At 53.9% G+C, this 15,630-nt stretch overlaps 1 protein-coding gene across 16 annotated transcripts in view; it reads right to left on the bottom strand.

Moving 5' to 3' along the window:
* Positions 1-15,630, bottom strand: part of CUX1 (cut like homeobox 1) — a 371,169-nt gene that overhangs the window by 78,163 nt on the left and 277,376 nt on the right. For 9 of the 16 annotated variants that reach the window (XM_082431222.1, XM_082431220.1, XM_082431217.1 and 6 more), the window contains exons 10-11: positions 11,193-11,297; positions 4,828-5,016 (exon numbers count right to left, since the gene is read on the bottom strand). In XM_082431222.1, coding sequence (XP_082287348.1) covers positions 4,828-5,016; positions 11,193-11,297 — 294 coding nt within the window. The remainder of the gene's footprint in view (positions 1-4,827; positions 5,017-11,192; positions 11,298-15,630) is intronic. The other 7 variants (XM_082431223.1, XM_082431221.1, XM_082431219.1 and 4 more) reach the window with 1 other exon arrangement.

Here is a 15,630-nt window from a genome sequence, read left to right on the forward strand (position 1 = left end):
GTGCCCCTCCTTTTCACCTGAACGGGGACCCCCTCAGGTCTCCACTGTTCCTTGGTGAGAGGTGGCAGTGATGTAAATTTAGGATCTGCTGAGGCTGGCCTGGGGGAGAAGCCCAGGGACGCCCAGGTGGGCGCTGTGCGTGCACTACAGGGAGGCTGAGAACGCAAGACAAAAAGGGGAGACCCCCCCCTGCCCCCCGGCCAGGGGGTGGGGAGAGTGACCATGACATTGGAGGCCTTGCTGCCAGCGGGAGAAGTGTGGTTCTGGAGAGAAAAGGGGGAGCCCTGTGTGGCAACCCCATCACAAGTCACCTCCAACTTCCATGAGCTGTGACCCAGGCACAGGGCGGACGGGAGCCAACTCCTCCTCATGGAGTGGTGCCATCATAGGCCAGGAGGGTCCTGGCTCAGTATTTCAGCTACTTGACCACTGTATGGTCGGCTAAGTGGGCCACAAGCTGGGGGTCATCTGCAGGTGAATATCTAGATTTACTCACCCAGTGACCAGGGGCATGTGTGTCTAAGAGGATTCACCATAGATTCCCACAATCAGCTCTCTGAAGCATTTCCAGTAATGCCCACCGGTTTGCAGAGATTTACTTATGACCTCACTGCAGATAACTGGCCTTGAGGCCTCTAGCACGATGCCCCAGAGGGAAGAGGCCCTCGGTTTCTTCCCTCTGGGGCATCTCCGCTGCTGCTTCCCTGCCCGGGGCCCCCTTCACCCCGCTCCTCCCCGTGGAAGACTCACTGCTTCCTTCAATTGCACAGATTGCTTCCTTCAATCTGTGCTCACAGTGCCTTCAAGATGCAGCCAGGACAAGGCTCAGGGAGGCTCGGCTCCCGGGCTCTCTGATACCGGAATGTGTGACATTAAAACTCACTCGTGCCATCCAGGGAGGGCAGGGGCCATGGAGGGACACACACAGGCCTCCCCTCTACAGCCATGGGCTGACTGGCACCTCCTCCCCGAGACAGCGATTATCATCATGCCCACCCGCGGCAAGCGACCAACGAACGTGGATGTCGGAGCTTCACACACTGAGACGATGATGAGATGCTCGTTAAAACGCGGTCAAGGGCAGCCCCAGTGCAGAGGAAACACACGGCTGGTGAGGGAACTTATGTAACCAAAGAGGCAGCGTCCAGAATTAAAGGCGCTGAACGAGTGCAGAGAAGTGGTTGTCGGTCTTTTGTCCTGTCCCCACCCCCCGAGGGACACAGTGTGCCCCACAGTGGCTCAAAAGGACCCATCAGAACCTCGGGAGGTGGCGTGAGGGGTGTGGAGGGTTGGGAAGGCTTGTGCGGTTTGGAAAAAGGCCCCGAGGTGAATGGAGCACACCTGCCCACCCGCCCAGTGAGAAGTACTGATCTTTAAAGCATCTGCAGAAAATATCATTTCTCCCTAGGGGAGACTGGCCTCAGTTAGTCTTTCTTACAAACACCCATCTTAAACCTGAGCTATTGGTAGCATTGTTCCCTGTGCCATAGTGAGTAGAATGCAGGTGACTGCCGCATTACACTGCCTCTGTACTGAAGTGTTCCAACAGAAGACCCCAGAAGAGTGTTATCAAGAAACAGCAGCCTTGTAACGGCAGTCGGGTTATTTCATTAATTATGAATACAGAATTATCCTTGACAAGTGGCACGGTGCTGCAGTACTTGTCAGATCAGGCAGGAAGAAACATCTCCCACTTCTGAGTTGGTTTCGATGTCTATTTGAAGGTTAGAGGATGCACCACCGTATGTGGCTAGTGATGGTGAACTTGGCTTGAAAAAGTAGAACATGGGGAGAGAGACCGGTAAACATCCAATTGGCAATTCATCCTCATAATTATCAATCAGTTAACGAAGGTGAAGGGAAGAAAGCATTAGTCGCAAAGAGAGGGAGTGTTTCAAGGTGCTCGGAAAAGCAAACGTGTCCCCAAACGTGTTCCATTACAGAGTGCACCCCCAGGGGGTCCTGGTGGAGGAGACCGCAGTAAGCTCAAGACTTGTCCATGGGACTTCCCTGGCGGTCCAGTGGTTGAGACGCCGCTCTTCCACTGTGAGCGGGCGCGGGTTCGATCCCTGGTCGGGATCCTGCATGCCACATGGCATGGCCAAAAAAAAAAAAAAAAAAGACTTGTCCGTTATGCCTCCTGCCCTTGTGAGACCAGTGCCCCGCATCCCTTCAGTGACCGTCATCAAGCACATTAGCATTTATCTCAGAGGTCACGGTGGGCGTCCATGGTGAAACCCCCCACCACGCCAGGATGCTGAGAGACAGCTGGAGGCTGGAGCATCCTCAGACGTAGATCCCAACCCGAGACCACAAAGCTGGACAACACTGTCCAAGATGGAAAAGACGGGGTGTCGGGGGGTTGGGGATGGTGGGAGCGGGAGGAGGAGGAAATGGGAAGCTCAGGGGCGGCTCCCGGCTGCTTCCAGCGGCCACCACGGCTGGGCCCCAGACCCCCGTCACAAAAGCATCAGGTTGCCGATTTGACAGGTCTCATTCATAAAATATTTTTCTAGTAATTGTTTCGCTGCTTAGTTTAGATTTGAGACTATAAATTATACACGTTAGGAGAAAAAAAAAAAAGCCCAGGGAAGTATCTCATTCAATTAACCTTATTCCTTTGGGCGAGGGAGGCTGACGTGCCCGTTTGGGGAAGGCTGATACCTTCTGCGTGTGGGTTCGATATCAGCGAGAGCTTCACTCCTGGCGACGAGGGGTTAAGATAATTAAAATCAGAGAAGTCTTGTTACTAGAGGACATGTTTTGATTATTAGATCAGATGAAGATAAGGGAGTAATAATTTTGGAAGAAGTATTGCCGAATTGTTTCATTAACTGCACAGTATTAAAGAATTCCCCCAAGATACGGATAAAGAACATTAATTTGTGAAACTGCGTCTCATTTTTGGTGAAGGCAAACATTAAAACCTTAACTGATTTAGAAGAAATTGCTCTATAATAAAAAACGTAAGGTCTACAGCCTCCCTCTCATGTAGTCAAACGCATCATGTACTTGAGTTGAAGCCTTTAACTGTAACAAAGGAGGGGAAGGCCAATTATCCAATAGCAGTGCCACTGCTGGGGTCAGAAATGGCTATAACATGAGGAAATGACACTGAATCTGGAAATAAAAAGTGAGTCCTGGTACTCAGTGGGCAGGCTGATGAGAGCTGCCATGTGACCGGGCCTCAACCATCTCCCCATCCCGGCAGGACCGTCTCCTCAGCGGGGACCGGGCACCCGGCAGTTTCTCAGACAGTGGATGAAATCCACCCAAAGAGGCAGAGAAGGATCTAGTGAGGATGAGTGTGGGTGCCCCGGCGCCAGCGAGGTCAGGCCAGGGGGCTGCCGGGAGGACAGACTTGCTGGAGACTGAGTTCTGCCTCAGAAACATGGTCATGGCGTGGAGGAAAACAAAAAATCTCAATTAAAAAAAAAAAATCAAAATGGGCCTCACCACATTCTGGAATTACTTTACATAAGAAAAAGTTGTCCTGACATTTTTACAACCAACTCTGATCCACTTTCTTTAGAGCACAGACTATAATTGGCAGTCGGTCACTTATCCATTCACACCCGCCTCGAATGGGCGCTGAGCGGGGGCGGGGGGGGGGGGGCCCGGTGGGCGGATGGAGCGGGGACGGCAGAGCGGATGCCCGCACCCTCGCCGGTCCTGTCTCTTCCCTGTCAAATAAGAAACCACCGAGGAGTCCCTGCTGGCTCTGACGTGTGAATCTGGGGTGCCACGACTATCTCCAAACTATGCTAACTTCAACAGATTGGGAATACCTTAAATAAAGTGTAATTAAAAAAAATATAACGTAAAAGGTTCTGGGTTCTGAATTTGGGACACCAATTTATGAGAAGCCCCAAGAGGATCTAGCTTTCGGCTAGACTGCTAAAGACGCCGGAGGGAGACCAGCGGCTGATGGTGGGAGCTCCCCCTGCTGAAGCAACACCACGCTCCGGGCCGCGGCGCCTGGCACAGGCCTGAGGGTCAAAACCATCCCTGCAGGTGGGGAGCAGGGCCCACAGGGCTCGGTGCAGATGTGCCCTCCACGGACCCCTGGCTTTCATTTTGTTTGGGCACGGGGAGGGCTGGAGTCTCGGTGTGCTGGGTCCTCCTGCCGGCAGCCTTCTCCAGGAGCCAGGGGAGGCCGGCAGAGCTGCACTAACGCGTCTGCAGATGGCCTGCGCCCCGACGGCACTCCAGCCCATGCGGCCTGCTGTGGGCACCAAGGATCGGGGTTTCTACAACGGGCTGCATGCGAGGACAGCTGCCCAGGAGGGACGTGCCACCAGGGCAAGGGCTGACGGGAGGGGTCAAGGCCCATCCCGCCTCGCTGCCTTGGGCTTCAGGACTCTGATTCCGGCTGCCTCACAGAGGTCAAGGCTGCCATGCCTGCTGTCAATCAGGACAAGGTGTTCTCCAGACAAGAGCCCTGATGGAGCTTCTGAGTGTCCAGGGGAACCTCACGCCTCCTTATACTGGTCTCACTGGAGGGAAAGACTTGGCTGATGGCTGGAGCTCAGCTGAGATAAAACCCCAACAGTCACTTTTGCTTTCAAAAGAGAAGGAGTTTTAACCATGACCTTTGTAGATGACAAAAATGAGATACATTTGTGCAATGGCTGCGGCGGGGCAAATGAGTTGGCTTTGAGGCGAGACCTCCTGCCGTGGTCACTACGCTGGGGGCCGAAGTGCCCCGCTGAAGAGCTCGGGGTGTCGGTGGGGAGCCAGACCCCCCGTGCCGAGCCCGGGCTCCTTCCGGGGCCACGTGTGCGCGTGCGGCCCTCCCCCGGCCCCTGGGGCCCCCGGCGCCCTTACTTTGAGGGTGCTGTTCTTGGCACTCAGCTGCTGCTCGAGCTGGGAGATCTGGCTGGCCGAGTTCTCGCGCAGCTTGGTGAGGCTGGCCTGGAGTCTCTGCACGTCCTCCACCAGCTGCGCGATCTCCCGCTCTTTGGCGGCCAACTCAACTTCCAGGCTGGAGCGGGTGAGGACCTCTATGGCCTGCTCCTGCGGAGGAGAAAGGAGATGACAAAACCGCACTGGCTTCGGACGGGCGCTTGGGGTGATTGGTGCTGGCAACCGAGGCGAAAAGCAGGCAGCGGGAAGGATTTGGTTGGTGATGCGGGTGATACGGCATCACGTCCTGCCTCTGCTTGGACCACACCTGCCCGTCGCCCTCCCCCCTCACCTTCTCATCTGCACGGGGAGCTGCTGCCTGGATTCGTCTGTTCGACAAGCATGTACTGAGTACCCGCCATGTAGCAGGCACACAGCAGGGGACAGAAGGACAGAAGTCCCTGTCCTCACAGGGCTTCTGGTCCAGTGGGATGGGGCAGGGATGAGATGCCTTAAATATGCTTATTAGTAGCAGAGAGTGTGTCGGATGATGATAAATGCCACGGAAAAACTGAAGCAGGGAAGGGGCAGCTGGGGCTTTTAATAATGTGGTCAGGAAAAACCGCATTGAGATGGTGACATTTGAGCAGAGACCTGAAGGAGGTGATGGAAAGGGCCTTGCTGATGGCTGGGGACGCCAGAGGGGAAGGTTCTGAGGACAGCTCCTGGAATGTTCCAAAGCATTCGGATTTTTTACCACAAGATGAGATGCAATGTCCTTATGATTCATTACTCTGTTATCTAGAAGCTGAGATACTGTTTGACAAATTGATTCTCGGAGTTAGCATTTTTTAAAAAAGAGTTAAAAAATGTGGAAGGTGCATATTTGGGGTTCCTTTGCGCAGGAATTCTTTTGATAATTGCTGTTTTAAAAAACTTACTCCCCACCCCTCAGATGTGCTCATTTTGCAAAAAAATGCAAAACAGGGAAAAGGTATTTTTTTTAAAGTCAAATTCATATTTCCACTTCCCAAGGATGAAAGCAGTACTCGTCTCAAGTTTTAGAAGTAATCATAGCTCCTGAATGGTTCTGGAAGCTTGTCTGCCGGGCGGAGCCCTTCTGGGCATGACTGAGGGGGACATGAAGGGCAGGACTGCAAGGTCCCTATGACAGCAGCGACCTGGGGACGGCTCACACCGCAGTGTAGAATGCCACCACCCTCGCTGTCATCCCCTTGCCCCCGGAAGTGCACCGCCGCACACCTTGACTTGGCCTATACTGGGGCGGAAACAGTGGCAGCGACAGCCCCAGTTGGCAGGGGCGGCCCTGCCATTCCATGCATGATGTGCCTGTCACAGGGTTTTCACATTTGGGGACAGCCAGTCACCATGGAAATAATTTTTCGTATCTCCCTCCCAGGAAATTAAGGCCTTTACCATGTAAGAATGTGAACTTTTGTGGGCAAAGAAGTGAGCCCCTTCTGTCTCTGGTTTGTATGATATTATAAAGTAAGTCCTTCAGTTCCCCTGACTTCCGGCAGATCTGCCCGTGGCCCTGGGGCCCCAGTGAGCATCTTCCCGCCAACTTATTAAAGAGGCACATGCTGTCCAGACCAGTTCTGTTCAGCCTGGGCTCCACGGACTGGTGCCAACTCACAAACCATGGCTGGTACACAGTGAGACAAGCACAGAAATTGAGAGTAAGTGTTTAGAAACTTTTATAGCAATCTGACTTTGCTGTGACATTTTTATTGTCTTTTGTAAAACTATCAGTCTGCAACAGATTGGAAATACAAAACAAAACAAAACAAATAAAACCATCCTTCACCACAGAGAATTTAGGAAGCGCCGCCCTAGACAACTCTGGCCAGAACCCAGGTCAGGAGCCAAGGGACCGCAGACAAGTCCTTCCAGCAGTGAGGACAGGAGAGGAGCACGCAGAGGGGGTCCTGAGGAGGGAGAGGGGGCTGTGTAGGCGGCTGGTGGGTCTTGTCGGAAGAAGAGGGGCTCCGTCTCAGGGTGAGGACCCCACAGGCGGGCACAGGGGTGGGAGGGGCAGGGAGCAGGGCACGAGCAAGGGGTGATCAATGCTGAGAGGCCGGCTCGAAGAGGACTGAGCATGTTGGTGCCCGGAAGTGACTGCTCGGGAGGGTAGCAGGAGGGGCCTGGACTTAGCAGGGGGACACGATGAAAGTGATACCCAGGGAGGTTGGCCTCATGGTGGGTTTAGGCTGTGCCACGGTATCTAATTTAACTTATTTATCAATCTTCCAACCTGAGGGATGGCAGCCATGGCAGCTCTTTAAAGTGCTCTTAGGGAAAGAATCTGTAAAACAAGCCCAAAGGTGATCTGGGGTTTTCAATGGGCGAGTGCAAATCACAGCAGGGATGAGGGTTCAGAGAACCAGTGCAAAAACAGGGGCTCTCGGTGTGGCCCTAGATCCAGGATGGGTACCAGGGGACGGGCAGTCCCAGGGTACAGTTGGCTGCTCAACTCTTGGGGCCCAGCCTGGCCTGGCCACAAGCTGACCTTGTGACCTCGGGCACATCAATTAACTCACGAACCCGGGCCACAGATTCCTCATTCATAACAGAGCAAACACCATTTGTGTCTCGCATAAACTAAGCTGAGATGAGATAATATACCCCAAAGCAGCAAGACCTTGGAAGTAAGATAGAAAACATCACCCTACTCTGAGCCCAAACATGCTCACTCCCACCTCCAACACGAGGGCATCCTGTTGTCCCATCGTGAAGACGCAGCAGAAAACGGAGGAAGAAACAGACAAGGGCCCGGGAGTTGACCAGGGGCTGTGGGTGGAGGGAGAGGCCCACACCTGGGTGATGGAGCTGGGCCTGTCGGTCCGTGGGCACCAGCTAAAAGGAGATGGTAGGACAGGGCGCACAAGGTGCTGGGTAGGGTCGGGGGGGTGGTGAGGGGGGCGTGGAAAACTGCAGGGGGGTCGGCGTCTGGCAGTTCAGGTGCCCTTGAGATCATTACTGAGAAGGGAAGCAAAGGTGGATTCAGGGACCCAGGACCACTGGCTCCCTCGTGTCTGTCCAGGCCTCGACTCAGCCGCACTCGAATCCCTTGGGGGCTGGGCCCTGCCCTGGCAGCTGTGGTTCAGGGGGCTGGGGTAGGGCCCAAGGACCCCCTCATCATTCTGATGGGGTCCAGGGTCAGGACCCTGGTTCGGACAAGCCTTGGAAGGAAGGAACAGAAACTGACTTCCCTCAGTCTGACAACAGGTCCCTGTGGGCACCAGAATGGGGTCCCGAGAGTCTGTCCCAGGGGGACCTGCCCACGCTCCAGGCTTCATAGGTAAGGGCCTGTGTTCCTCATGTTTCCAAAGGGGAGAATGAACCCAGAAACCGAAGTCGCCGAGGGAGTACCCCATTAAACTTTGTCCCTCGGAACCGTCCGCCCCCTTCTGCCAAACCGCTTGTGTGAACTATCACGGGTCACGTAAATCCTCCTACAGAGACCAGAACACCGAGGCCGGAAGAAGCCAGATAAGGATCTCTGTTACCCTGCAGCCATTTTCACACGAGATATGAATGAGATGCAGGAACATCACTCAACATGAGGGAAACCTGATGTGCGGTGACGGTGGGCCGGGACCCCAGCCTACGAGGCAAACGCTCGGGGTCTAGGCTAATCTCCCTGGGGAGGGTTGAGGGAATGAGAGGCTCAGTTTTCCTTCTTTCTCGTCACCCCACTATTCCTGCCAACACTAAGTGGCCGACATATGCCGACTATGTCCAGTATATTCACCTGATGGACAGACAGGCATTTAGGTTTAAGGCGGCCTGGTGTGGTGCACCAGAGTCCCAAACTAACATTTGCCTGTAAATACTTGACACAGGGCCTGCATACCTCCTGTCTCCTTGAATGCGCATGAAGCAGGGGTGGCTTGATGGAGGGGTAAAGAGTGGACTTTGGAGCAGGACAAACTTGGGGTCATGTTCCAGCTCGGTCATTTTCTAGCTGTGTGACCTTGGGCAGATTACTTAACTCCTCTGAGCCTGTTTGCTTACCTACAAAAGGAAGGTAATAAAACCCGTCCTCTAACGACTGTGGCATCATGAGTCAGCAATGACATAACTGCACAGAGCCCCGCCCGGCCCCTAATGAGGAGCAGGGGCTGTCTGAGTGGCGGCTCGCCTTCCAGAATTGGTGATTCCAATGGCCCAATGGCCCGGTTTCGGCTTTTGCTGGATCTATAGACTCCACTGTTTCTCTGCCTAGTTCTGCCAGCCAAGCCCAACAGACATCGTGCCGCTGGCCTGGTCTCCTATGCTTGCTCGTTTGCTCCGCAACGGGCTGGGGCTAGGGCTGGGGCTGGCGCTGCCAGGCTACATGGGAATGTGTCCCTGAGGGGAGCCCTGGCAGGGCCGGCTCGCGGGAGACTGAAGCGGTGCCATGTAAACACTGCACTTAGCTGATGCTGAAGTGTTTAAGCGCCCCGAGGACCCACAACTTGCTCTACCTGCGAAAACATTCATTTCCCTCTGAAATGTTTTGGTTGCTACAGTCCAGGATGGTGCCAGAAATCCTCTCAATCAAAACATTTAGCTCAGGAGCCCCGGGCAGACACACGATGCACGGCTTTCTCTAGAGGACCCTGAGCGACCACAGAGGCCAGGAGAAGCCGCACCGATTCCATCCTCGAGGGCTTTTTCCCGCCTCGGCTCCGGTGCTGGGTTCAGTCCAGGTAAACTTGGACAAGGGGACGGTGACAGAGCCAAGGGGACATTGCAGGCAAAATTAATCGCAGAGTCCATGAAGTACAAAGGTTGTGATGGTTCCTTAAATGGAAAACTTTTCTCTGTAGCCTGAAACACTTAAGCCACGTTTTAGTTAATGTGAACTTAAAGACAGAGAACGAAAGTCCAGTCTTAAAAGGGGTCCTCACACGAAAACTCTGCTTTGGACGCATTCCTGGGGAATAATTTAAAAGCTCCGGTCTGGGGCGGCAGATGCCCCTGCCGAGCCCTGGCTTGGCCGCTGGGGCCCAGCGTTCTGGGGCAAGGGGTTTACATCCAGGGAGCTTCTGTTTCCTCATCTATATAAAGAAATAACAGTGCCCTGCTTCATGGGTCGGGTGGGGTAGTGGTAGTCAAACTGATGCGTGACCTTATTACAGCAGCACGTCTCCCACTGGACTGTCCGCTCTGCAGGGAGGGCCTGGCTCGTCCCTCCTGGCTCTCCCAGGATCCACTGCGGGTCCCGGCACACAGCAAGGGCTCTCCAAGCCTTTATTAAATAAAAGGACAGCTACAGGTGCAATTCAGCCATCACAGGCCATCAGAGCTGCAGGGACCTCAGGATCACTTGCTTCCTCCTTATTCTGCACACCAGGAAACTCAGGCCTCGTAAGCGCCACCACCTGAGTTAATCACTGTATGTGAACCAGTGACGGAGTCGGCTCTGAAACCGGGGCCCCTGGACCAGAGTGCTGACGCCAACCACAGTCAGACTAACCGCTAAGGTTGGCTGAGGACGGATTATGTGGCAGGACGTGCTCTAACGGCTTCGCTCAGAGTAATTTCCAGAACCCTTGTAAAAACCCATTTTACGGATGATGCAACTGAGACTCAGGGAGGTTAAGCCACTTGCCCCAAGTCACACAACTGATAAACTGCAGAGCTGGGTTCGGAACCCAGGGGTTTGGCTCCAGTGGCCACGGTCTTAATTACACCGCCTCTCTGTATTGCCGCACAATACATTGAAGGAAAGAGTCTGGAGTCCGATAGTTCAAAGCCGCCTTGATCGAGCTGGGAAAGTTCCAGCTAAGAGCAATTTTCATTAGTCTTAGAAAAATCAAGAGGCAAAGGTCTGAGATGTGTGCCTGGCTCCTCTTGAATGCTCGCACGTCAGGCGACATCCTGACTATCACGCGGACTCAGAGCGGGTTGTGTTATTACCTCCCCTGCTCCTCCCACATCATGAACTGTTTTTTCACTCTGGAAGGACACATCCAGGAGAAGACCAGACCTCCAATCTTCCTGTGCAGTTCTGCAAGCCTCCAGCCTCGGATCGCCACCCATCTGCCAGCGGTCCACCCACCAGTCTAACTGGGAAGATGGTCTCTGGGTGATGGGCTCTCCACCGGGTGGGCGTCACGCTGACCACTGGGCACCGACGCACAACCAGTAAAGCTCTTCCCTCTGACACTACTGGGTTCCATCCCCAGACTGTTACACGCACTCCCTACCGAGATAGCAGGACTGTTTCAAACATTACCCCCGAAAAGGGATGCTCTAAAGCCAAAGAAGAAAGCGGCTGTAACACACAGAGGTACGGATGCGAGGCGACGGGGTCCCCGCGGGGCTGGGCTACCCACCACGTCCGGCGCCTTCTGGATCTGGGAGGCCAGCTGGAGAGAGTGGTTGGCCGACAAGAGCTGCTCCCTCAAGGTCTCCACCTCTCTCTGAGCCACCTCTGCCCTCTGAAGGAAGTGAAAAGGGTGGAAAGAGAAAGTACATTCAGTTTAACAACTGACAATTATTACAAGAAACATTCATCAATTCATGCCTGACTGACTATAATTGATTTTCCTAAACACTCAACCTAATAAATGCTAGAAAAAAACAGAGAATGTGATGGATTTTTATTTTAAACAGTACAAGGAAGAAATAATTGAGCGATTATGACAGTAATTTAACGCTAGGAGCAAGGAATCCCCTGCTGATACTAGCGCTCCGGCCCACTGAATTTCCCAGACTGAATAAATACAAGTGGAAATGGAGTCTTTTGATTCAATTTCTTTCTATTCTCATAGCCCAAGAAGATTTTATTGCAGGATTACTCCTGGGAGTAATTCTCACGGGTAAACAGTGAATTAAAAGACACTCTGGCCATTCTCCTCCTAAAAACATGCACAATGTTGCAGTTGTTTTCCTCCAGCAAGTATTTCCATAAACGGATGGGGTGTAAATGCCACTTCTTTTGTGAGGACCAGGCTTATTTCAACGTATTTAACCCTTCACCCGACCAAGTTTTCTAATGCTGAGGCTGGCATTTCCAGCCAGCCAGGCCAACGAGGGGCTGCTGAGGGGGTGAGGCCGAACAGAGCCGCCCACAGGGAGGAGGCTGCAAGAGGAACGAGTGGACGCTTCTGTCATTTGCTGTAAGTCCCGGACAAGGACACCAGTGCCCCGGAGAGCAAACCGGTATTTCCCACTGGTCAGCGAGAACAGTCACTCCAGTGCCCGCCTCCCAAGAGGGCACCGTGGTGCAGTGGGCAGGAGCTGGGCATTTGGGACCAGAGGGATGAGAGCAGGTCACCTAACTCAGCTCACCAAGCCTCCACCTTCCCATCTGTAAAATGGGAACGCCGTCTCCCTCCCAGGGACCTTGCGAGGATTAACACCCAGAAGCGCCCTCATTCATAAGTGCTTTGTTAATGGGCTTGTCCTGATTTTACAATGACTGAGACGAAATGCAAGGATGGGTGGGAAGCTGTAGCTAATTGACACTGGGCACGTGGACTGAGGAGTGATCGCTGCTTCTTTCTACCAGACGTACATTCTGCGCACAGAAAAGATGAACAAGAAAAGCCTGGCTGACTAAGGCTATTTCGTGTGTTTTCTTATTTTGTGGTGTGACAGTGCGTGCCTACTAATTGCTAAGGATGAACTGAAAAGAGAAGCAAGAAGTTAGCCTGCCCGGTACTCGCCGATCCACCTAGTTGTACGAGGACTGGGTTTGGCAGCCTTAAGTGGTTCTACGACGGCGGCGCGGCCCTATCTGCTCTGCATCCAGACAAATTAGGGTATTTCTAACAGTAGCTGCTCCTGCCCGGGGTGGTGCTGGTGGCCGCCCGCCCTGCTGCTCCAGGAGCTCTTGGAATTGCACTCAATCTAATTCCCATGGCGCCTGGGCGGGCCTGTCTGTGCGCGAGCAGCCACTTCCCACCCTCTGCTGCAAACCGTCTAGAGGCGCCCCTGTCAGGAAAGGCGGTGATGTGACCGGCATGGCCAAGATGCCAGGGGTGACTTCCGGTTCACGATAACTGCAGGAAGCTCTCCCCGTCAGTGAAAAAGATTTCCCCTAGTTTGTTTCCAGATGAGCCACTCCACGTTTTTCTGATAATCAAGTCATGTTACTGAAAAGTTCACTCTCGTCTTTCTCGTCAGTTATACTCTAGGGCATAAAACCTCCATGGCTCTGCCAGGAAGAAGGTGTATTTGGACATATTTCTAGCCTTTCTGACTAAGGAAAACATTGCTCAGCCTAGTGGAGAAGCAGTTCTGGTGGCAGCCAACGAGGCAGCATCCCCCCGCCCCCGCCCGCTAACACTGGCTGTGACATGTTCCAGAAGCACCAGAGCTGGGGCAGCCCGGGCAGGGGCTTCGCGGCCAGGATCTCACGTGGGCATTTCGCTGTTGGGAGCAGAGTGCTGTCCCATCAAAGGCCGAGGGCTCACAGAATAAGGGATCTTAGTTGTGGATGATTTCACCCTCGGTTTTCATAATTTCTCCAGAGCTTCTGCACTTTGTTCAGTTTCCAAGTTCATGTACAGTCATGAAACTGGGGCCTATCCTTGGTGGTCACAGCCTCTTATCACGTTTGACTTGACTTGGCTGCTTCACTGCAACTCTTTTTTTTAAAAAAAATCAATTAATTAATTAGGTTGTGGCAGGTCTTAGTTGCGGCAGGTGGGCTCCTCAGTTGCGGCATGCAAACTCTTAGTTGCGGCATGTGGGATCTAGTTCCCTGGCCAGGGATCGAACCCCGGCCCCCTGCGTTGGGAGCGTGGAGTCTTAACCACTGCGCCACCAGGGAAGTTCCACACTGTAACTTTTTGATTGTTTAGGATTTTTATTATTTATTCAGGATTTATAGCCTGAGTACATCAAAAACAAAACAAAACAAAACGAAATGAGTTGAGGTGGTTTGTGCCGCTAAACGTGTGCAAAGCAGAACAACTGAAAGTCAAAATGGGCCTAAGAGCTGCTGAAGGAGGGAGCGGGTACTGGACGCCGGGAGCTGCTGGGGTGAGTGAGTCTCTGCAGCTGTAAATGCAGCCCAGCCGCTGGCGGCTGAGGCGGAAGGAAAATGGTGCTGTGCTGGGTTGGCTCCGTGGTCTCACTTGCTGCCAGGGTTTCCTATCTTCCCCACGACCACAGTCCGACCAGATGAAGTTGTGTTTCTAGAACTGACATCAACGGGGGGGAGGGGGCAAGCTCTGGTGCCGGTTTCTGATCTGGACGCCCAGACACGGGGCCGTGGCTGCCATGAGACACCCAGCTCCCCGTTTCCACTGACGGGACTCCTCCTCCCCTGTCCCTGCAGAGGCAGAGCCTGGGGACCGAGGCCAGGGTCCCGGTGGGCAGCTGGCGGCATCGTGGCTGTGACTCAGCGGCCACCCCACGGTGAGAACAGAGCCTGGCCAAGCCTGAGCTGCCCTCCTGAGAGATTTGCTGGCTGTTTCTTACTTTCCGTCCTTTTCTGAGAAGTGAGGGTAAATGCTGGAAGTCCAAGGGAAAGTAAAGGAGAGGGCACGTGAATGAATGAGGGCACTGCTTTGCATTTTGGTGGTAACTCCAACCAGAAAGATAGAAAGGGCTGCCCTGCAGGACAACTGGGGACCAGTGAGATAACACAAGCCAGGTGCCTAGCAGTGCCACCACGCGGTGACAGGCGCCCAGTGAAGAATTATTATTTTGGGCCCTGGTGTTGCTGCGCGCGGGCTTTCTCTAGTTGTGGTGAGCGGGGGCTACTCTTCATTGTGGTGTACGGACTTCTCATTGCGGTGGCTTCTCTTGTTGCGGAGCACAGGCTCTAGGCGTGTGGGCTTCAGTAGTTGTGGCTCACGGGCTTAGCTGCTCCGCGGCATGTGGGATCTTCCCGGACCAGGGCTCGAACCCGAGTCCCCTGCATTGGCAGGAGGATTCTTAACCACTGCGCCACCAGGGAAGTCCCGAGGAAAAATTTTAAAATTTAAAATCTTAAAATTTTTAGGGGAAAATTACTAAAGACTGTAGCTGGTCTTCAGGTTAAACTCCAGCTTCCTTCAGCTGTCACCAGGAAGTCATAAAATGTGGAGAAGCGCGGCCTGGTGGGGCAGACAGAGGGGGCAAAGGCAGAGGCTCGGGCGGCTGCAGCCCGCAGGGGACGGCTGGCGAGGCCGGTCACAGCCCAGCGTGCAATGCGGGCCCAGGGAAAGGGGGCTGAGCTCAGGGGTTCCCTTGGGGTGTGTGTTTCCTTCTCCCCCAGCACCAAGGCTGGGATGCGAGTGAATCCTCACCACCTCCCCTGTCGGGCAGGCTTTCCCCAGTTCACCCACTTAAGGTGTGGCTTTGAGTCCCCTGGTTTTATATGGTGGTGGTGGAGGCAGGGGGGGGTCTCTGATCCAGCCTTCTGCCCAACCTGGCCCTAGGCTTTGTCTCTTGTCCCTTTTATATGTGTGGCCATGAAAACCCAGCTCTGGGGACACCAGAGGTGAACGAGTCCCTTTAGTGACACAGCAGCCATGTGAGCTGGCCAAGGGCAGTGCCCCCAGGGAGACAGGCCGTGGCTGGGCACTCGGGTCTGCTGGCAGTCTGTCGCTCCTGCAGTAACTTCCCAAGGCTGCTGGAGCAAACTACCACAGATTCAGTGGATTCAAACAAGACCAGCTTATTACGTCACACTTCTGAGGTCAGGCGTCCGCTGTGGGTCTCACTGGGGTAAGATCAAGGTGCTGCAGGGCTGGTCCCTTCCTGAGGCTCCGGGGCAGGATCTGTTTTCAGCTCCTAGAGGCTGCCCGCATTCCTCGGCTTGTGGTCCCCTTCCTC

Source organism: Balaenoptera physalus (genome assembly GCF_965194825.1).
Source record: "Balaenoptera physalus genome assembly, chromosome: 16".
NCBI classification, from domain to species: domain Eukaryota; kingdom Metazoa; phylum Chordata; class Mammalia; order Artiodactyla; family Balaenopteridae; genus Balaenoptera; species Balaenoptera physalus.